Source organism: Vitis vinifera, chromosome 7 (genome assembly GCF_030704535.1).
Source record: "Vitis vinifera cultivar Pinot Noir 40024 chromosome 7, ASM3070453v1".
Taxonomy (NCBI): domain Eukaryota; kingdom Viridiplantae; phylum Streptophyta; class Magnoliopsida; order Vitales; family Vitaceae; genus Vitis; species Vitis vinifera.
In genome coordinates, this window is record NC_081811.1 from 28,776,285 (window position 1) to 28,799,519 (window position 23,235).

Sequence of the window (23,235 nt, forward strand, 5' to 3'; positions counted from 1 at the left end):
TAATTAAGAAAAAGTAATTCATCTAAAAAACATTTTTTTGACAATTTTATTAAAAATTAATTTTTGGGACAACTTTATTTACAAAACAATTTTTGGACAATTATTATTAAAAATGATTTTTCAAATTCTATTAAAAGCATTTTTCTGAATTTTTATTAATAAAAACAATTATTTTATTAAGAATAATATTTTAAAATTATTATTTTATTAAAATATATTTATTGAATTATTCATCTTATTTAAACAAAAATTATGGTTTGTTCCATATCTAATTATGTATGCAACAAGTAAATATATATAAACAAATATTTATAGAAACCAATAAAAATAAAACAAAATAAAAGTGGGAAATAAAATATGTACTAAATAAACTTACAACAAGTTCAATGTCTTCCTTCACAACTTTTCGAGTCTCACTTTATTCCGTAAAATTCTATGTTTCACGTGTCATAAAATCCATACTCAGTCAATTGCACCCATGCAAAAGCAAAAATAAAGCCCAAATACAATAAATATAGAGATGTACAAAATCTCAAACAAATATTCAAACCTAAATTTAAATTTCAAATTAATCCCATAAATTTCGTCAATTAAAATAAGCCCATATTACTATAGGTCTTAGTAAAAAACATTAAAATTAATAACAAAAAATACAAACACAATCAACCAAACTTAAAATTGGATAAATTAAAATAAATTATACTAGACCTTAATTTAATATTTCATAATCAAAGCCTAATTTAATACATATCACAATTGTTTCATGTTTAAATTAAATAGTTCAAATTTGTCAAACTCATATCAAATATTTAAGTCATTAAACGAATCTCACTCATTTTGTGGGCCAAAAATTCATATCAATTAACAAACTCACATTAATAATACACATTGTCAAATAAATAATATTATCCAATAACCTCGAATAAATAACCAATTAACAAACCCATTAATATACATGGCCGAATGAGATAATATCTCGAGCCTAATTTAATAAACTCAAACAAATAACCAATAAACAATAAACCAAAATCAAAATTAATTACTATGCAAACCTACAAATAAAATAAAATAAAGTAAAAATGAAATTTACCTATATTTTTTAAAAACTATGGATGGTCGGATTGCTAGCCAGTGATGGCGGGCGGTGGCTGGTGGTGGTCGACAATGGCGGTGAGGATGGTGGATAGAGAGAGAATGGGTATGGTGAGACGAGATAAGAAAATAATAATAATAATAAGAAATGAAAGAAAATAAAATAATCAAATGGTGTTTGGATGGAGAGAAAGGGAAGGAAAATGAAGGAAAGAATGATGAGAAAAAAAAAAAGTGTCGGCTCCCAAGTCTTTTTATTTATTTATCCAGTCACGTGTGAGTGAGGGGAGGGGAGCCAAAAAAAAGAAAAATGGGGAAGAAAAAAAAAGAAATGGGTCGACCCGTGTCTCTCTTTGTCATGGGAAGAAGAAGAGGAAGGGAGGAAGCCCCTAAAAAAATCTACCCGCCCCCGTTTTAAAAATGAGAAGCAAAAATCAAAAAGAAAAAGGAAAAAAGAGAAGAGAGCTTGGAAGAGATGAGGGGGGTATATGAGTTTACAACCAAAGTAGTATTTATTTGAAAAAAAAAACCCAAACTAATCCAGTTTTCAAACTATTTGCCAAAATACTATTTTGAATCCACATCAACAATCCACGTCAACAAGCCATCTTCGTCAAACTTGTTTTTTTACTTTGGAGACCCAATTTTTTCCCGAAATCAACAATCCATAAAGTATTCTCTTCTCTGCGGCTCCATTTTCTCTCCTCACCAGCTGTGGCTCCCACCAGCAGCTAGGTAAATTTTTTTCGGGTTCATGAGTTTTTTCCCACTCATTTTCCTTAGCTTTCTCACCAACCAAACAGAGGAAAACAAGTTGTTTTGAAAATTTTAAAAATCTCAAGTTGTTTTCAATTTCATAGTTATCCAAAAAACTTGAAAAACCCTTTCCTCCACCTTGTATTCCTCTTATACTAGAACCCGAAAAACCCTAACCTTTGCCTCATTTTCCTCTCATCTCGGAATCCTGATAACTGTCGATCTACCCATGATTCATCTTCATCGTGATCCAAAATATGGATTTCGGATTGGATGAAGGTGGGGGAGAGAGAGAGACTTGGAGAGGTTAAGGTTTATACCTTAGCCACAGATCCATTCAGGGGAAGTTCGTTATTGTTGTCTATTTTACCATAATTATTGCTCAAATTAAAATTACAGTGATCAAGATCTGATAATAGGTTGTTGTCCAACGGGTCTTCAGAAACATAATGACATGTCTCATGGTTGTCAATAGAAAGATCATTTTCTAGGTCGACCATGAAGTGGCTATCACTTGTATCTGAGCCCAACAAACTGTGTTCACCCACATTCTTTCCAGAAGCATCTCCTGATATAATAAAGTTAGCAAGAGTCTTTTGTGTCGGATTAGATAGATGACCATCCTTGTCCTCATTGAAATGAGACATGCGCGGGCCTACAAAAGATAACAGAATTGGGGTTTCAAAAGGGAGAAAAAAAATTCTTTTTTCTATAAAAATGGAGTTAATATGTTGGAAATTAACATAGTTACAATGCATCAAGTGGTTATTAATTTTAGAAAAGAATATGTTTTAGTGAGTTCCTCAAAATTGGGACAAATGGTCTATTGCTATCTGGCTTTGATTATACCTGGAATAATGATGATGTATTATAGGACAGGGCCACCCCTGATGAATTTGTGACTACAATATCATTTGGTTTATTATTTTCTGTTATCCCTGCACATGAAGTGTAAATTTTTCTTTTTAGCCAATTCCAATCACAAATTGGATGATGATAACTGTTGATGATGCTTTTTCCTTTTAACTTTTATTGGATAAGTATGTGAAAGATGTTATTATACCTTGGTTATTAAAATGAGAGTTTACTAACTGGAAGTTGAAGGGTTTGAAATTAAATATGGCCTTTAGCAGGGTGCTTAGGGGAAACCTATGAAATCCCAATATGGAATGGAAATACACTCCTGCTTAATGTACTGATCTTTGCTTTACACTGATCAAAGCACGCTCTTCACATTAATGCTATCTTTTCATATTTTTTGTGGCATATTTTACATGTTCAACTTTCTTAACCATTACTACTGGTAAAATTTCAACAGCCTTACAATTACTCGCTCCCGGATAGAAGCTTCAATTCCTCACAAACATGGGCCTGCTATTGCTGGTTATGAGGCAGTAGCTTGCTTGATCTTATCCATCAACTATTTCTAAAAGTACCTTAGTGGTTGTAAGCATGTTTGTTAGAAAACTTACAATACAATGATATAATTCATTTTCCTGATGTAAATCTTATTTATTGCTTGGTTGTATCTCATCTGAAGTGTATTTTATGGTACAAATATAATGCACAATACAATGATACACGTACAACAATACATATGAACAACAAATATTAATATTTGCCTAGTGAGAATCTGGAACTACAATTTATAGCCAAAAATTCAAAAAGCTTTGTTTTGTGGATTTTGTAAAACACCTATGCATTAAAGTAAAAAATTGGGAAAAATGACTCATTATTTTTTGTAAGAATCTGCTTCTTCCAGGTTTAATATATATTTATGGGAATCTTCTTGACATAAGACATATGGAAGCAACTTCAAAAAGTTACAGAAAAAGAAAAGTGAAAGCCTCTACACTTCCTAATAAATATTTTATCTTCTTATTTATTATAATTACTAGATTTATCGAGAAACCATCATTACAAATACTTAAGTTTTTCAAATTATTTTTAAATTTGTTTTCATAATTTATTAACTTTTTATTATATATATATATTTATTAAATTTATTTTTGTTTCTTTTTCTCCTCTAAAAAAATATATACTTTTTATTATATATATATATTTAAAAAAAATTATTAGGATGAAGGAGATTTGAGTGTGTCATTTTTCATTCATCATTTTTATAAAGATAATACTATCGCGCATATAACAATCTCTTCCCCATTATAGGGCTCCTAGAACTCGAATCATGACCAAACTCTAGGGCTCCTAGAACTCGAATCATTTAATGGCATGTGGAACATTTAATAGCACTTATACAAATGCTAACAACTTTATAAAACTGTAAAAAGACATGTAGAACCTAGGCTGGATCTCCAAACCATGAAAATTGCTTGTAATTATTGGTTAGCTTTTGAATTGTATCATATATTAGAAAATGTATCAAATTCTCAATTATTATAAATTCCTTTTGGTAAAGAATATTGTATAAAGTATTTTCTAAGTTAATTTATTATTGTGATATCATATTTCCTCATAGAATAAGGAAAGTTATTTAGAATATTTTTATAAATATTTTAGGCCATAGAGGGAAAAATCTATAAGATCGAGATAGACTCCTAAAGATTATAAAATATTTGAATAACTCAATAGTTATAAATAAAAAATAAAATAAAAAACACTAAAACCAAATTTAATATATAGAAAATATTAGTTTTTACTTCAAATTTAACTTATTAAATTATAAATTGTAGAAATTTAATTAAATTAAAAAAATTTAAAAATTAACCAGACATAAGCAAAAGTGTATTAACTATTCCGCTTTCTCTTTTTTAATTATTTAAATGGAAAATATTAAAACATTTATAGTCGTAACTATTAATTATGTTGAATATGTACACATTACATCCATTCTTGAACAAATTTAAAAAAATTTCCCACTTAATTTGGGTAGCTTAAACAAAGACATTTTAATTGTTAATGGAAAAATAACAACCTTTTATTCAATTTTAATGGTAATAAATAATAAGAAAATATTATTAATAAAAAACATTGAATTATTTGGATATTAAGGTGTTATTTGTTATTTGATTATTGTTAATAACATACCCTATTATTGTTATTTGTTATTTCATTACAAATTGATGTTATTAGTAATGTTTTATATTGTGTAATTTTGTGGTTAAAAATGAAATTGATTTGATTTTTTTGGCTTCTTCTATAGGTAAACTATGTCTAATTTATCGGTGGCAATAGTTTGTTTTTGTAATAGGAAAATGGTGAGAACACAGACCGATGTTGATTATGTTGGGGATAGAGTTGTGGTTGAACCTATTGATGTGCCTCTTGGGACAACATATGAACAACTGTTGGAAATGATATACTTGGTCACTGACATCAATAAATAACATTTTCGATTAATACTTAGTTGTAAGTATCCTATGAAAAAAGGGAATAAATTCCAACCTTGCCCAGTAAAGAATGATAGTGGTGTAGCTCGAATGTTAGAAATGCATAACAGATTTGGGATGGATGAAGTTGAGTTATTTGTTAAACAAGTATCTATTGACTTACAAATGAATTCACCACTTGGTAATTGCATGCCTTTGTTACTTGGTGAAATGATGATACTAGTAATGTTCAAAATCCATTTACTTTTGAGCATAGATCAGAAGAGGATTAGGAAGACGAAGAAGGAACACAATGTGATGATGACAGTGTAGGAGCCGAGGATGTTCATAATGATGATAATCAAGATAGGGAAAGTAGCTCGCCTTTTTTAGCTGTTCGTGAGGCAATTGAAAAATAACAAATGAGATATGTGGCTGTGGATGGGGAATGATGTAACTTGTCAAACAATCCAGATACAGAGGATTTAGATGACCCAATTGAATTATCTCCAATGCAATATCATTTGGCACCATCACCGCAGTTTGAAAATGTTGAAAACATTGGTCATGTTGTGTCAAGTGAATGGACCCTATGGGGAAACACTCTTATGGGACATCCAACTGGAGAGTTCATAGTTGGACAAATCTTTAATTCCAAAGGAGATTTGTAACATGCTGTAAATATGTACTCTATTAATTCGCACCAAGAGCATATCGTTTTGTCATCCACAAAGAAATTGTTGGTCCTAAGATGCAAGAAAGTTGAACCGTCTCAATGTCCTTGGAAACTATGTGCTATAGTTGTTAAAGGGACATCTTTATTTGCGATCAACAAATATAGTGGCCCACACACATGTGTCAATCATTGCATGAACCAAGATCATCATCAGTTAGACTCAAACCTGATAGCTACCCATATAGAGGGAATGATTAAGACACAATTCACACTTTCAGTGGCTGTCATTCAAGCAAGTGTTGTAGAAAGATTCGGGTACCATATCTCATACACTAAGGCTTCGAAAGGCAAACGTAAAGCATTAACTAATTTGTTTGGTGATTTCTATAAATCATACGCTAAACTACCACATTTTTTTGGTGCCTTAGAGCAAGCCAATCCAGGATGTGTTGTAATTTCTAAAACATTCCCAGGAAATATGCGAAATGAAGAGGTATTTCAGCGAGTCTTTTGGGCATTTCATCATTCCATAGAGGGCTTCAAGCATTGTCGTCCTGTGTTAACTATTGATGGTACACACTTGTATGGGAAGTATAAGGGCATTGTAATGATTGCCATGGGCTGTGATGGAAATAATCAATTGTTTCCTCTTTCTTTTGCATTAACTGAGGGTGAAAATGTTGATAGTTGGGGATGATTTTTGGCATGTATTAGAAATCGAGTAACTCAAAGGAGGGGTCTTTGTGTTATCTCTGATCGTCATCAGAGCATTATGGCTGCGTTTGCTGATGTTTATCTTGGTTGGTTTGAGCCAAATGCATATTATCAAATTTGTATGCGCCATATTGCTAGCAACTTTATGACTCACTTTAAGGACAAATGCTTGAAACAACTTTTATGCAGAGCCGCCTTAGAAACCAAGGTAGAAAAATTCAACATGCATGTCGAGACAATTGGGAGAATCAATCAAGACGCACTCAGTTGGTTGGAGGCTATTCCCTTTGAGAAATGGGCACTATCACATGATGGAGGTCGACGATATGGCATAATGACTACAAACATGTTAGCAGTGTTCAATAGTGTGCTTAAAGGGGCACGAAGTTTCCCTATCACCGCATTTGTTCAATTGACATTCTATCGAGTTAATAGTTACTTTGCTGTAAGAAGAGAACATGGTGCTAGTCGACTTGCTTCAGGTGAACAATACACTTCTTATGTTGATGCTAAGATTAATGCAAATGTTGTTAAGGCAAGTTCTCATGAGGTTGTTTTGTATGATCACTTCCAAGGACTGTTTCATGTGAAGGCTAGTAGGGGTAGTAAAAAGACATCATCTGGTGGAAGAACACATCGTGTTAACCTACGTGAGCATGTATGCACATGTGGCAAAACACTCATATATGGATTCTCATGTAGTCATATTCTAGCGGCATGTCATTTTCTTTTAATTGATTTTAGGTCATTTGTTCAACATTATTACACTATACAATAATACTTTAGCACTTGGGCACCATTGTTTAACCCCATACACAATGAGTACGAGTGGCCACCATATGTTGGTCCAGTTATTGTGCCTGCAGATTCAATGAAACGTGTGTCAGGTGGACGACCTAAATCTACTTGTTTGCACAATGAAATGGATGTTAGAGAAGGTAAAACCTCAGTTACATGTGGTTTGTGCAAACAAAGTGGTCACAATCGTCGTTCTTGTCCAAATAAGAACATGGGTGCTGGGCCTTCATGATGGGTGCTAGGCTTTGGATGTTGATATTATGTTATTTGTATTTTGGACAATACTTATGTTATAAGAGAGACTTTGCTGTTAATTTCAAAATTGTAATATGAATATTTTGATGAATCAAGTTATTTGTATTTTGGAGAATACCCTGTTTATAGGGGAGACTCTATTGAAATTTTTAATATTTGGATGCGAACATCATATTATTACATTTTTTTTTCATTATTGTACTTGGATATTGATATTGGTTGTAGATAAATATTTTGATTAATCAGGTTATTTGTATTTTGGAGAATACCCTATTTATAGGGGATACTCTGCCGAAATTTTTAATATTTGGATGTGAACTTTAGTGTTTGATAATTTTTTTTAAATTATTGTACTTGGATATTGATATTGGTTGCAAATAAATATTTTGATTAATCAGGTTATTTGTATTTTGGAGAATACCCTATTTATAGGGGATACTCTGCTGAAATTTTTAATATTTGGATGTGAACTTTAGTGTTTGATAATTTTTTTAAAATTATTGTACTTGGGTATTGATATTGGTTGCAAATAAATATTTTGATTAATCAGGTTGTTTGTATTTTGGAGAATGCCCTATTTATAGGGGATACTCGCCGAAATTTTTAAAATTTGGATGTGAACATTAGTGTTTGACAATTTTTTTTTTTAAATTATTGTACTTGTTGGATATTGATATTGGTTGCAAATAAATAGTTTAAATTATAATATTAACATTATTTTATCATGATAGTATCGTAATGGAGCATAGAGAGGGCAGATTCGATCCAGATCCATTAGATCACTCTATTTTAGCGCTACAGGACAGACATAGGTCTCAATTAGTGGATTCTGGTCAGGTATATATGTATATATAAATATAGATGTATAGAAAAACATAATCATAAACCTTAATTAAGTTCTTATTTAATCGAAATGGTATCTTTTGTAGCTTAATCAGGTATTGATATGTCAACAACGTCTATAGACATTCATGCGAGAGTGGGAGATGGACCCTCGTATTCGGCGATATGTGATGCAGTCTGGATTTTATGGTGTATATCGTGTCAGACACATTTCACTAGATTGGCCATTGATCACAAGTCTTGTTGAGCGATGGCAGTCCGAGACACACACATTTCATTTACCTATTGGAGAGATGACTGTTACTTTATAGGATGTAGCCATGATTCTTGGATTACGTATTCACGGGCCTCCTATCACTGACACATGTGACATAGATTGGTCACTAATATGTTTTGAGCTTTTAGGTGACGTCCCACCTCCATCTCAGATTAGAGGGTCATCTATATCAGCACGATGGTTGCGTGAGCAGTTCTCATATCCACCAGCAGGGGTCGATGATATTATTTTACAGCGTTATGCGCGTGCTTTCATATTAGCACTATTGGGTGGAGCATTGTTCGCAGACAAGACTGGCACACATGTACAGTTATGTTACCTTCCACTGTTGAGAGACTTCACTGAGATTTCTCACTATAGTTGGGGCAGTGCAGTGTTGGCATACATATATAGAGAGCTATGTCGTGCGAGTTTATATAGTGCCACAGAGATTTCTGGACCTATCACACTATTACAGGTATTTCGACATAACTATCTATTATAATTAATTGACTCACATTATTGTTGTAAGTTGTATAATTTTGATAATGTTATCTGATTTTGTAGTTGTGGTCATGGGAGAGACTTCATGTGGGTCGACCTGATTTCAGTCGTCCTCCAATGCCTATAGTAGTCCCACATGTACATGATGATGTAGTTGATGGTTTACATGATCATCTATTGCCAGATGAGGCACTCCCAATCGATCCATTGGGCCACAGGTGGAGAGTACCCCTATCTTGGTCTCATAACCCATCACCACATATGTTGACATTCTATCGAGATCAATTGGATGCCCAGACACAGGATCAGGTAAAGTGTAGATGCGTAAGATTACCTTTGCAATATTTTCCACCAATGTGACTATTTATTTTTTAAAAAAAATTACAGGTATTATGGGAACCATATACAGCAGATTTGATTGCACATCTTCCGGCTATATGTCAGGCTGATGAAGAAATTTAGCGAACTATGTCACCTCTAATTTGCTTTGATATTATCGAGTGGCATAGACCAGAGCGAGTTTTACGCTAGTTTCGTATGCAATAAGGGATACCTCCACCTTGTTTGATAGATATGGAGCTACATTTAGTGGATAGGCGAGGACGACATCAATACAATTGGGTCACATTCCATGCTCAGTATATTTCTTTTTAGGCTACTCGTTCTGAGCGTATTGCGACAGCACCACTTGCGATTACTACCATGTCTTTTTATGATCCATATATGCAGTGGTATCGACGTATCATGCGACGCCTGATCGCACTTGTTTTGCATAGAGATCATATGAGGTTCCATAGTACAACTTTTGCCACTGAGTTATTGGTGAGAGCATTTGAGATACAAAACCATTTTTTAATGAATGTTAAACTTAAATTATGTGCAAATGCCTCATGTTTTATTTTTTTATACAGATCACCGTCGTATCGCAGATGACTATTTCAAATAATTTGGAGGAAACTCACCAAATTGCTATTGATGTTTTACGTGCTATAGGAGAAGACCATCGCGTACACTCGACACATGAGCCATCCACATCTTCAGGGTCATCCATGAGACCACCATCATTGATTACGCCTATTAGGGTACCACCCATTAGAGGTCGAGGGATAGGTGGTCGTCGAGCTGGTCACCGACATGTACCTTTGGTATCTACTTTGGTATCTACTTTGGTACAACCCTCACATCCACCAGTCACATGTACCTTTCCTTTATTTCAGCCATCTGCATCATTAGAGTTGCCACTTTTTCCCCCTGATGTATCCATACCAGCCTATTCACCTCGACCCGAGACTACCATACCATCTACCCTTACCCCTGTTCAGCCATCTATATCATTGGATGCACCCCCACCTGTTACAGAGTCTATTGCACCTCCACCTGTTACAGAGTCCATTGCACCTCTACCTTTTCTTCAAGGGGACAGCTCATGCTGCACGATTACATGTACGGGTACCTAGAGGACATCGAGCTCCACGTGTACGTCGAGTTTTACCTCCATCAGCTCCATCTATCTCGACAGCTCATGTAGATGACGTGTCACAGTCTATAGAGATGGAGACTTTTCAGATAGCACGGATGGATACAACAAATATGGCCATCTATCGTAGATGTTCACAACGAAATAGAAAGATTCCATCATGTGGGACACATTGAGATCTTTTTTCATGTTTGTAGAACTATTATATTTTGGTTTATACATTTAAGGTTATATAAAGTGTTAATTCAAATTAGTGATGTTATGTTATTCACATGTTTCCTTGATAATTTAAACAAATAAAACTCAAATGCATCCTAAAGTCTAAATGAAATAAATTCTAACTAAATAAATTATTACAACCATTACCTATTTTTCTTTCATATAATTAAAAAATTATACATTTTAACCAAGACATAAGTTCAAATCATACTTAATAATAAATAACCTAAAATCATAATCATTGGCATTAATTTTCATATGAAAATATAAAATTTTAAAATAATATAAACAATTTCTTTAGTTATTTAAAAATTTAAAAATAATATGAATAAATAATTTTCTTTAGCTCATATGTGAAAATATTTGTAAAACAAATAAATATTTTAATTACTATAAATATATAAATTTTTATGGGAATGCATGTAGACCAAATTATTTTCTCAAATTTTCAAGGAAAATATGAAAAAATAAAGATAATATATATATATATATATATATATATATATATAAAACAATCGTAACAAAAAAATTTATGAAAAGCAAAGTTCTAAAATCCCATACTTTTTTATACATGAGTTCCCCTTAAAAATATTTGTGAAAATTACAACATAATTGTAATTTTGATAAAAAAATATTTTAAAAATAATATTAAAATTACAACACCATTAAAATAGATGCCGATTGAAAATAATTGTAAAACCACAGTTACTAACTGTGGTTTTATGGTTGTTTTGATAAAAAATATTTTTAAAATAATATTAAAATTACAATACTATTAAAACAGGTGTGGATTAAAAATAATTGTAAAACCATAGTTACTAAATGTGGTTTTAAGGGAAATTGTAAAACCACAGTTTGTAATTGTGGTTTTAAGGATACTTCTTTTAAAACCATATTTATAGTAACTACGGTTTTATGGGTATTTTGATAAAAAAAATATTTTCAAAATAATATTAAAATTACAACACCATTAAAATAGATGCAGATTGAAAATAATTGTAAAACCACAGTTACTAACTGTGGTTTTATGGTTATTTTGATAAAAATTATTTTAAAAATAATATTAAAATTACAACACCATTAGTAAAACCACAGTTAGTAACTATAGTTTTATGGTTGTTTTGATAAAAAAATATTTTAAAAATAATATTAAAATTATAACACCATTAAAATGGGGATGAATTAAAAATAATTGTAAAACCACAGTTACTAACTGTGGTTTTAAGGGAAATTGTAAAACCACAGTTTGTAACTGTGGTTTTAAAGAAACTTCTTTTAAAACCGCAGTTAGTAACTGTGGTTCTAAGATAAGTTGTAAAACCACAGTTTGTAACTATGGTTTTAAGGAAATTTTTGTAAGTTTTAAAACCACAGTCACCAATGGTGGTTTTTTACACTTAAAATCCATGTAGATGCTTACGTGGATAAAGAAGACTACTTTAACAAATATTTTCAAATGGATACTATTCTTATAATTTTTTTTTACAAATAAATTATTTTGGTCTTAAACTTGGGGTGTATGGCTGAAGGGGGTAGGTGGAGGAGTTAGGATAGAGAAAAAAAAAAGGAAAAAAATATTATAATATAATAATTATAATAATAAAATAAAAATAATAGTAATAAAATAATAAAAACCAATAATTAAATTATGAATGTATAAAAAATGATATGTAATCAAAGTTTAAAAACTAAATATAAAATTAATGTAAAGATAAAATTGGGATAAATTTTAAAATCTACAATAACCATTCCAATGAACATTTGTTTCATAAAGTTGTATTTTTAAAATCGTTTTCTAAAATTGAATGGAAGAAGTCACAATTTTTTTTATGTTATACCATATTTTATTTTTTTCTTATTTTATTTTTATATGGGTGGTTTTAAATAATAATTATATAAATAAAAAATTAATAAAAATAAAAATATTATGTATGAATTTTATTTTTAAAAATATATACAAAATATTTTTAAAACACTATAATTCCAATGGACTTTTGTTTCGTAAAATTGTCTTTTTTAAAACGGCTTTTTAAAAAGTTAACGTAAAAAAGTCATAAATTTTGTGTGTAATACCATATTTTATTTAATTTTTCTTATTTTATATGGATGGGTTTAAATAATAAAAATAAAAATAAAAATATTATTATTTTTAAAAAAATATACAAAATATTTTGAAAACACACCATTCGAATGGACTTTTGTTTCGTAAAATTGTCTTTTTTAAAACCGCTTTTTAAAAATTTAATGTAAGAAAGTCATAAATTTTTTTGTGTTTATGGGAATAATTACATAGACTTGAGTCCATCAAGTTTACATACAATGGTTCACCATCAAGCCAAAATGATGAAAATATTTTGAAATCACGTTCGCTTAGCTCACAAGGCTCTATATGCTTTCATCTGGAAGTTAATAATACCAGCAGCTTTTGTCCTTTTTCTCCTTAGCTGTCATTTCCAGTGTATGCCTCGGCTTCAACTTCTCTCTCGCCGAACGTCTCGATACCCTAGATTTAGCTTCCTTCCAACTGAAAATGGCGGAAGAAAAGGAGTCAACCTCAGTGCCGTTGAGTCAAACGGGTGGAAATGGCGGTGAAGATCCCGAAGATCCGGAAAAAACTCCTCCAGCTTCGCCCAATTCCTCCACTCGAAAGGTCTGATTTCTCAATCTCTAACCTCCGGTACCTTCCATTCTCATGGATCTGGTTTTTCGGAATTTTTTTTTCTAAATACTAGGAATTTTGTTCATGAATGAGTTCAGGAGGGGTTGAGATGGTTTAGAGTGAGTTGAGTGGTGGAAGCTTGGAATTTGGCATGATTTGGAGTCGTGTATTAGTTGATTTGTTTCTTGGTTTGTTTCTTTCCTGAATTGCTAGGCGTCTGAGCGGCTATTGATTTGGGACTTATCTGGGAAAATATGGGGAATATTTTGGAAACGTTATAAGAATTTAGGTGAGAGTTAGAGGATTGTGAAATGAGGAGATGTGTTGTCATGCTTAGTTATTCATTTTTTTTTTTTTTTTTGGAATAGCTTGTGAATTCCAGATTTCGGAGAAATTTTAGGAGAGTTTGTTCAATCATGAATAGTTCAAAAAATATTGGAAGATACATTGATATTATTTTATTGGGTTGGGATGAAAAGTCTGAAATGATTAGATGAGCTAGATCCAATAATCCTTTTCTTTTCCTAGAAGGCCAAGGCGAATATTGACGTCTGAAACATGGTGGTGTTATGTTCGTGGACAATGATGCTCTCTCCATCAAATGGATCGATCAAATTACTTCTACGTGCTTGTAACTCTTTACAAAATTGAGGGAAGAGAATGCATTTTATATTAACTAGCACAAAAATATGGGTCTGAAAACTGCGTGCAGACGTAACCTTGCCAAAAGCTGACATATTTTTTATAGGAGGCACGAGCTTTTATTGAGGTCCAAAGAGCTTTAAAAGGTGAAGGACTTCCAGAGGAATACATTGTGGACACTTCTACAAAAGCATGTCAAAAATCTAGAAGAGAAGAAAGACTCCAACCCTAGACCTAAGGAGGATAGAAGTGTGACCCCTACAGTAATGCCAACTGAGGTGCTTGCTTGGCTAGAAAAATTAGGTTCCTGGTTTGTTGACTGAAGAACCCAGGCAATAAGGAAATGATATCAACAAGCACAACACAAAGACATGTCCTTGTTGGAGTGCATGGTGTACATCGTGGGTCTAAATCCTAGAAGCTTAAACTTTTAGCAAAATTTGTTGTCTAACATGGTACAAAGCCTCATGGAGGTCATCCGTTTGAAGCTGCATGTTTATTTCCCTTTTCCCACTTTATTAAGCCCACCTGTAAGATCTAGGTGGAGAGGATTTTCCAAACACTCCCAATTTCCTGTTAATCAAGTCAGCTGAGATATGATGGCACTGAGGACTTTTCCCTCAAACCCTTTGGAAACCGAGGCTCCAAGGAAATGCAAAAAATAAAATTATGTCCCTGGCTCTCCATCTGAGCAGATATGTTAGCAAGTTCTTATCATTCTATTCTGCCCTGTTACATTGATGATTGGTTGGATGGCTCTGGTCTACAAAACATTGTCTTTATTTCAATTGGAGGAACACCTAAGCTTTTATTTCCCATCATGGCCAAGTTGTCTCTGAGGCATTTTTGTTCATAAATTGTAATCGGGATCCAATCTTCAATATAACTTGGTATAGTTGTGCTTTATTTGGAGGAGTTTGGAATTTTAATGGAGTTTTGGCAGTTAAAAAAAGGTTGTATCATTGTATTAATTCAAAGTCATGTACGAACAGAGCCAGAAAAAGGTGCTATTTATTAAGCATGGGGGTCAAGAAATATCCTTACTGCCATGGATGTTGGGACCGGAATTCCAATTAAATTATTCCAGAAGCACGTTGCATGCTGCTCTGTGGCAAAGGGCCAAAGCTCATCTGCTAATCAGGAATCAAATGACTTTCCTTCTAAAATAAAGTCAAATGGAATAGAGAAAGTCCCCAAAACAACGTGAGGACTCATTCTCCCCAAACAGCCTGCGATGTACTTTTTTGGCTCTTGATCTTCAAAGTGGTTGTCCAGTTAGTCATGCTACGTAGTGTAAGCCAAATTAGATCAGTCAAGACAAAATGCTAAATTCACTCCCATAAAAAAATTATTGCACATAATGCATTCAACAGTGATCACCATTTGTCAAATTTCTTCTCTTTTCCTATCAAAAAAAAAAAACCATTTGTCAAATTTCTCAAGATACTGCCAGGAACTTGGGGAGGGAAATAAGTTTTAGGTGGTATCAGAAGACATGATCTATCTTATCTAGAGCACTCAGTGTCAAGTAGAGATTATCCACACATAAAAAACTTAGAAATGTTCTAGAACATCTAAAATACTTTCCAAAATAGGAAATGTAAATTTGTGTGTAACATCTAAAAGAGCTATTTGTTTAATATTAGTAAATATATTTGGATTTATTGGTTCTTTTTACTTGGAATAGAATTTGGATACTAATAAACCGGGTACGGGTTCTCTTAATTATATTATTCGTAATCTCTGGTATGATCACTGATGTATATAGTACATTAGCAGAACGGGGAAAATTGGGTTTGCCTGGGATATTCTTTTTGTCCTATATGAGGGCTTATGTAGTTTACCTAGTAGCCAATTGGGCAATTGATCTTAGCAGTTTTACAGGGGACTGTAGCAATTAACTGTAGGGCTGCCATTGATGCTAGATGCTACTGCATGGAGTTGCTCTTTAGGCTACTGTAGCAACTATCATTGGGAGTTTCAAGATGGTGTGGGGCCCAGTTGAGAGGTTTTCTTGCAACTCGAATGTGTTCAAGGGTCCTAATATAGTCTCTTCGTGCCTTTTTCACTTCTTGCTGGGTTCTATTATTTCCAGGCTTTGTTTATCTATAGCACTCATGACGTTGAGCTTGTTTATGATATTTAGCTTCTTCTCTATTTTTTTTTTCCTTTTTTTTTTTTCAACTTTTACTTAAGAAACCAGCATAAGTTTTTTCACATCTTATGTTCTGGTCTGATTCTTTTTCTCAGGCTTGCTGTTATTTTCTCCAGAGCTGGGTCTCAAAGAAGTTCATGACTGGATGGTAATATGCTTACCTATGCCTTAATATATTCTAGATGTTTACTCATTTTTTATTATTTTCCAGCCTAACATTGAGTTGATTTTGAAATTGCAGTGTTGTTCTTTTTCCAGTTGCAGTTACATTTTTTGTTACATGGTGGTTTATTCAGTTCGTTGATGGTTTCTTCAGTCCATTATATGAACGGCTTGGCATCGATATATTTGGTAGGTTCAAAATGCATTGCTGTTGATCTTTGGTTTTATTTTGTCTTTAGGAGGTATGGGAAAGGTGATACTAAATGCTGCTTCTTAATATTTGTTTAGTTTAATGTTAATTAGAAAATTGTTCAGTTTGTAAATCATGCCAATACATGAGTTTTATTTTGATTGATAATAAAAATGTTTCTTACAAGGGAAGAGACGGAACAGCAATTCCTTCAATGTTGGTTTCTGCTGCACAAGGAAGATTTAAATCACCATCTCAAATTAACTCATCCAACATGTCATGTGCTGATCTCATTGAAAAGAGAAATAGTGTGCAAGCTATTAATTACACTTCAAGTTTCCAGTCTGATGTTTGGGTACCATTCTCTAAAGGATTTGAAAAGTGATTGAAAGTAAACTCAATCATATATGGGAATTTTATCTGCATTCAAGCTTCTCACTGTAGGACTCAAACATCTGTTTTAGTTGGTCAAGAAAAACACAAGATAATTTTAGAATTTTTTTTTTATAGGAAAAAGTAGAACCCCAAATTGCTCTCCGTCTAATCTTAGGCATCTACAGAAAACTACAGAATATGGCTATTAATTCCATAAATCACTGTCATAAAATGGTCAATGTCTTCGCTACCAAACCAAACAAGCTTAATAGAGCTAGCAACGCATTGCTAGATCTGTTTAAAGTAATGCCATGTATGTCATATCTTTGCACTCTTAGTAAAATTTTCAACCACCTCCCACCACAACCTTTTGCAGGAAACCGTTGGTCCACAAGTGGGTTTATGTTTTTAATTGTCCACCATCAAATGTACTTTTTAGGTGGGATGATCCCTGTCAAACGGTTTTTTCTTGGTCTTGGCTTTTTGTATAAATTTCTTTGCTAGGTGTTATGCTCTGAGTGATAACCGTCCAACCTGTATTCCTTAAGAATACTCATCTGCAATTGTATTCCTTAAGATTGTTGGTCTATATGATGCAGGGCTTGGATTTGTCACATCTTTACTTTTCGTATTCTTTGTTGGCGTTTTTGTCTCATCATGGATGGGTGCCACTGTTTTCTGGCTTGGAGAATGGTTTATAAAGAGAATGCCCTTTGTTAAGCATATATACTCGGCCTCCAAGCAAATTAGTGCCGCAATTTCTCCAGGTAACTCCTGAAGTTTTTTTACATTTTTGCTTACCGACTTTCAACGCCTAGTTGTTTGGTGCAAAAATACTTGCATTATGAACATAAATTGAAATTTCTGAACAGATGATGCATGGTTTTTCAGGGGAGAAAGTATATGCCCTTATGTTAATTTGTTTTTTGAAAGTCTTGCCATAAGAGAATGTGGAATTCATCCTCTTAATGATACAATGGGAACTTGCACTTTGCTTCAGATCTTACAATTCGATTAAATGGAATTCCTATTATATGCCAATAGGAATAAAAGATCAATGGGTAGTAGACACTTGTTTTTTTATTTTCTTTTTGGTTGAATTCTCTTTTATTAGTGATCCCGTTTTGAGCAAGGTCAACCAAGTTCTCCAAAGCATCTTAATGAACTCAATTTATTCTACATTAAGTTTGACTAATTTCCATGGTAAATCCTTGTCCTGTGTATGGTACTGTAACCATTATCTGGAACTATAACCTTAGCTATGAATCAGTTATATGACTGTGAAGCAACTAAGCACCTTCAATAAATAAGGAATCAAAGATCATTTTAAATCTGAAGCATTTGCAGAGTCTTGGCTTGATGGGCCAGTTCATCAATGAGAAAACAACTAGGTACCCTCAACCATTAGAAAACAAGCACCATCATAAATTTGGCACATTTGCAGAGTCTTGGCCTGGTATGGTAGTTCATTTGCTAGTCTCAGTTGTATTGGGGAAACCCTTATAAACCATGGTCGATAACAGCAGTTGATGCCACTGATATTGGAAAGGTATGGCTAAGGAATATTTAAGAACTTCTGCACCATCTCCCTTTTGGTGATTTGCATTTGAGAAAATAAGAAGGGAGTAAAATCTACCATTTTTTTTAATGTGATAATGCAGATGAACTTCCAATTTTTTGGTTGTACTACTTCTTCAGAAATGAATAGTTGAACTTGGTGAGCTCACATTTTGGAAGGATGGAGCATAATTGTGCTCCATGTGTTTATATATGTGGTTTACAATGTTAGCAAGTGTTTATAATTAGCCTAAAACTTTTAAGTCACTTTCGTATTCTTTGCAGACCAAAATACCACTGCTTTTAAAGAGGTAGCTATCATCCGTCATCCACGTGTTGGTGAATATGCATTTGGTTTTATTACATCAACAGTAATCCTTCAGGTACTTTTAGATAATATGATTTCTCTTCTTGAAATTTGTTCAAGCTTTTTGCTCAAGTCAGTTTGAGAGGATTTTTGTTCCTTTTTTTATTCATATGTGAATTGAGCCTTGTGTTTTAATGTTTGATTACTTTACGTGTATATAGGACAGAGAATTTACTCACCTATGTCTGTTTTTTTTTTTTAATTAAAGATGTAATCTTTTAAAATAATAATAAGATGGAGAACTAATTGAGGCAGGAAAATAATTAAGTGCCTAAAGGACTAATTCATGTAGAAACCACATACATGCTATGCCTCATTCTATCTTTATTGTGCTGTGCTCTACTGGAATGATCATTGATAGTGTGAGCACTAGAAGCTAGTGGGAAGTTTTATAATTAGTAGTTGGAAACTTAGTATTGATAATGCAGTATGAGATGGTTAATACCATCTTTAGATGCGGAAAATTTTTATTTATTTATTTATTTTTAGCAAACTGTAGATAGCACAACCAAGGGTTTTGAAAACAACACAACCCTCTCCCATGGTGCTATCTGACTCACTCCCCTTACTCTGGCTTTTCACATGATTGAAGCATTTCTTCAACAGTTATTCCTTCAGTTGATGAGATTAAAATAATGTTATATTGGAACAGAATATATCTGTTGGAATAACATTTACAATAGTAAAAAATGCCATTGCTAATTGATTTTATTTTATTTTTTAATCTTTCTTGATATTCTGATCCAGGTTGATAACTGCATTTTTATTAAAGCACTTTTTTATAATTTAAAAAATATCATATGGACACAATTTGCCATATTTCCTAGCCTTAAAATTCACAAAGCATAGTGAGCATTGTAATAGACCATCAATGGCATAATCATTAGTACATAACCAACATTTCTTTTATTTTTGCACAAACTAAAACCAAAATCAAAACTAAAACATGGTGACAATTCCTGACAGCCTTGAGCTTTAAGATTAAACAAGAGTAGGAGCACTTTTCCTGGAGAGCAAGAACCATGCAAGTGAACCATCTAAAATTTTAAAGTAAGAACTCAATGTTAGATAAGCACTGGTCATGCTACACTAGTCAGATTGTATAATTATATCAAGAAGAAAAATTGTTTTCTCTTTTCATTTTTGATGGATGAAGTGTTCACCATTGAAGGATAGCTAATTCTTCTTGGACTTTTGATTATGATGCAATGGAAAGTTGTTTCCAAAAGAAGAAAAGAACCAAAATAATATGGAACAGAGAAGAAATGAAGAAAGTGTTCATGCTCAAGTGGAAAGTTAAACCTTAGTCTAGAACAATTTCCCTCCCCTGGACTTTACCAATTACAGCAGCTAGCATCTTCAATAGTTCTCTTAGTTGTGACTGAAGACATGTTATTGTGATAGGCAGTAAGAGGTTGCAATTTTTATATATGGTGCAAATGTGTCTCTGCATGCATACAATTAACTAGAATTATTATTGTTCACATCCTCTGTTTCATTATCCTTATTCAAGGAACTTTAAGTCGTAATTCATTTTGGTTGAGGGTAGGTGAATATCATTGTTGCTTTCATACTTGGCTAAATACTCCATCAATTATGAGAGATGATAATCACCACCACAAATGGGATTAATTCTGGTAGTTCAGGAGTCCAAAGAGATAAGTTGTCTTGCCATTTATTTGAAGATATATGGTCTCTTTTTTAGCTGAGCTATGCAAGAAAATCATGTGCAAAAAGCATAAAATGAGTATTGGGCTCATATCTCTTTGTGCTCTCCAGTACTATTGGATCTCTTATCCAGTAGAGTCTCAAAAAACATAAAAATGTAGGAGTTCCCATAGGACCATGCTCAGGCAGCAAACCACTGACACTTGGAAAGAGGGAAATAGATATCCAAACTAACAATGCCTTTTTCTGTGTTGTGTCTGGAGTTTTTCATTGTTTGGAAAATGGATGTGCAGCTTGCATCATAGGAAGGATTTACTCCTGGTCATTAATTGAGCTAAGGTTGACTATGCTGGTCATGTGCATTTCTGTGTCAGGTTTTATCACTCCTACAGCAGATATGCACTCAGTGTGAAATGTGATTCTGTTCAATTTTCTGGTATAATGACCACTCAAGGTCCTGGATTGGAACCACATTTTATGTTCTGTAAGCATGAAATCCCTTCTTTTTTTTTGGTTATTTTTCACATTCATTTTACTGACTTCTTGTTTCTGATAATAAAATTGGAATAACACATAACTCTGTAAAATCACTTTTGACAAGCCTAGACTACGTGTTATAGGACAATGATTTCCTAAGCAAAAGTAGGGGTTCGGTCATTTCATTTAGTGCGAGAATGCTTTATTAATTTGTAACCTATTCCACAAGAAGCTTATGTCATATTCATCCTGGCATTGAGATGAAAATAGTGGCCATCCCTGTTTCTCTTTATTCCTACATGATCTAGGCATTCATTGATGCGGATTTATATGTGAAATCAAGCATTGGATTACATATATTACAGCGTTATGTTTTTAATGTTGTTGAGGCTACATTTGACAAATTCCATTTTTTTGGTTCTGCTTGTTGATTGTTGACCGTAGAAAGAGAACGAAGACGAAGAGTTGTGCAGTGTTTTTGTCCCGACAAACCATCTATACATTGGTGATATATTTCTCGTCAACTCCAAGGAGATCATTAGACCAAATCTGTCTATTCGAGAAGGCATAGGTACATTCTGTTTTTGCTCCTCACCCTCTATTCCTTTCTTGTTACAAAACCACATTGCAGGCTTGTGTCATCATTTCCTTAACATCTTTTTGGCAATAATTCAGAGATCATTGTCTCTGGAGGGATGACAATGCCGCAGACTATTGCTCCTCTTGCTCGACCAAATGATAGAATCCCTCTCAACAGAATAATGTAACTGCGGGGAACAAGAAATTCGGGTAATACCGTAATTATTTTCTTGTTCAACCATCGAAGTCTCTCCTTCGATGACAGGGCTACCAAGATCAGACCGTTTGCTCATAGACATCCTCACAAAGATTTGAGAGCAGTTATGTCTACTTTCAGTTCTGTAAGTAGAGCCAAATTCGGGTTGTGTGACTGGGTTTCAAGCCATACATCTTCTGTCTGTCTGTAGTGAAAATGAACTGGAGATATTTTATTTTAGGAGAGTTGTATTTTAATTTCAAGTGTCCTCCTTAACGCCTTGATTATGAAGCCTAATAATTGTTTTGAGTTGTAATGCAGAGTGGGGTATAAACAAACAGCTTCTATCAAAAAATACCATAATGTAAGGTAGGTGGGCACCATAAACAAATCAACGCAAGGTATTTTTGTTATTCTTTTTAAAAACAAGTGACGGTTATTTTTTAAAATTGGCTGATATTTATTGAAAATATGAAATTTTTTATATATTTTTAAATTTTCCTATAAAAGTAATCCTTTTTTAAGTAATTCTTAAAAAAATAAAAAATAAAAAATGGATGAGATTTGACCATAAATTGCATTTAAACAGTCTCCAAATTGTCACGTCGCCCACTTCAATTATATTGAGGTCCAAGAATCAAGAATTTGAAAGATTCCTTTTGTCTCTATTCATTTCCTCGTAACCAAGTTCTTTTTTACCAAAATAATATTTTGTGGGACTTTTGGTTTAAATAAATAAATATATATAAATATTAATTTATTATTATTATTTTTGTTATAAAAATATATTAATACGGGATAATTACTCTTAAATATTGTATTTTCATTTTTTCTTATAAAATATACAATTTATATTTTAAATATAAATTTATTATAAAATTTATAAATTGTTTATTAATGTATTAATCTCATTTATATCAAATAGATATTAATTAGTACTATAAATAAGAGTCATTAATTTACAATGATTGGGAGATGGATATGGTTGGAGAGCTGCTTCATACTTTGAGGGGTTACAGGCCCTCCTTGGAGGATGATTCAGTTGTGTGGAGGCAGGGAAGAAATGGTATTTTCAAAATCAAAAAAGCTTACAGGCTGTTGGACAAGCCTAATGTCACAGTATTTCCCGCAAGGAGAATATGGGTGGATAGGGTGCCAACTAAAGTCTGTTTTTTTGCTTGGGAGACTACGTGGGGGAAGGTGCTTAATCTGGATAGACTCCAGTTAAGAGGGGTGCATCTCCCGAATTGCTGCTTTCTGTGTGGTTGTGAAGAAGAGAATGTAAATCA

General features: G+C 32.9%; 1 protein-coding gene across 1 annotated transcript; it reads left to right on the plus strand.

Moving 5' to 3' along the window:
- The first annotated feature begins 13,202 nt into the window (after window positions 1–13,202).
- LOC100266324 (protein LIKE COV 2) lies at window positions 13,203–22,266 on the plus strand. The gene is made up of 7 exons (XM_002278149.4): window positions 13,203–13,569; window positions 16,471–16,523; window positions 16,617–16,726; window positions 17,702–17,869; window positions 18,945–19,042; window positions 21,616–21,742; window positions 21,847–22,266. The coding sequence occupies exons 1-7, from the start codon at window positions 13,450–13,452 to the stop codon at window positions 21,936–21,938; spliced, it is 768 nt and encodes a 255-aa protein (XP_002278185.1). The 5' UTR covers window positions 13,203–13,449; the 3' UTR covers window positions 21,939–22,266.
- The last annotated feature ends 969 nt before the right edge of the window (window positions 22,267–23,235 follow it).

What these genes read in the sequence shown, in the direction of transcription:
- LOC100266324 (XM_002278149.4), top strand. Translation starts at nt 13,450, where the DNA reads ATGGCGGAAGAAAAGGAGTCAACCTCAGTGCCGTTGAGTCAAACGGGT. An exon ending in AAGAAGTTCATGACTGGATG is followed by an intron (nt 16,524 to 16,616) that starts GTAATATGCTTA and finishes TTGAAATTGCAG; the next exon opens with TGTTGTTCTTTTTCCAGTTG. An exon ending in GTCTATTCGAGAAGGCATAG is followed by an intron (nt 21,743 to 21,846) that starts GTACATTCTGTT and finishes GCAATAATTCAG; the next exon opens with AGATCATTGTCTCTGGAGGG.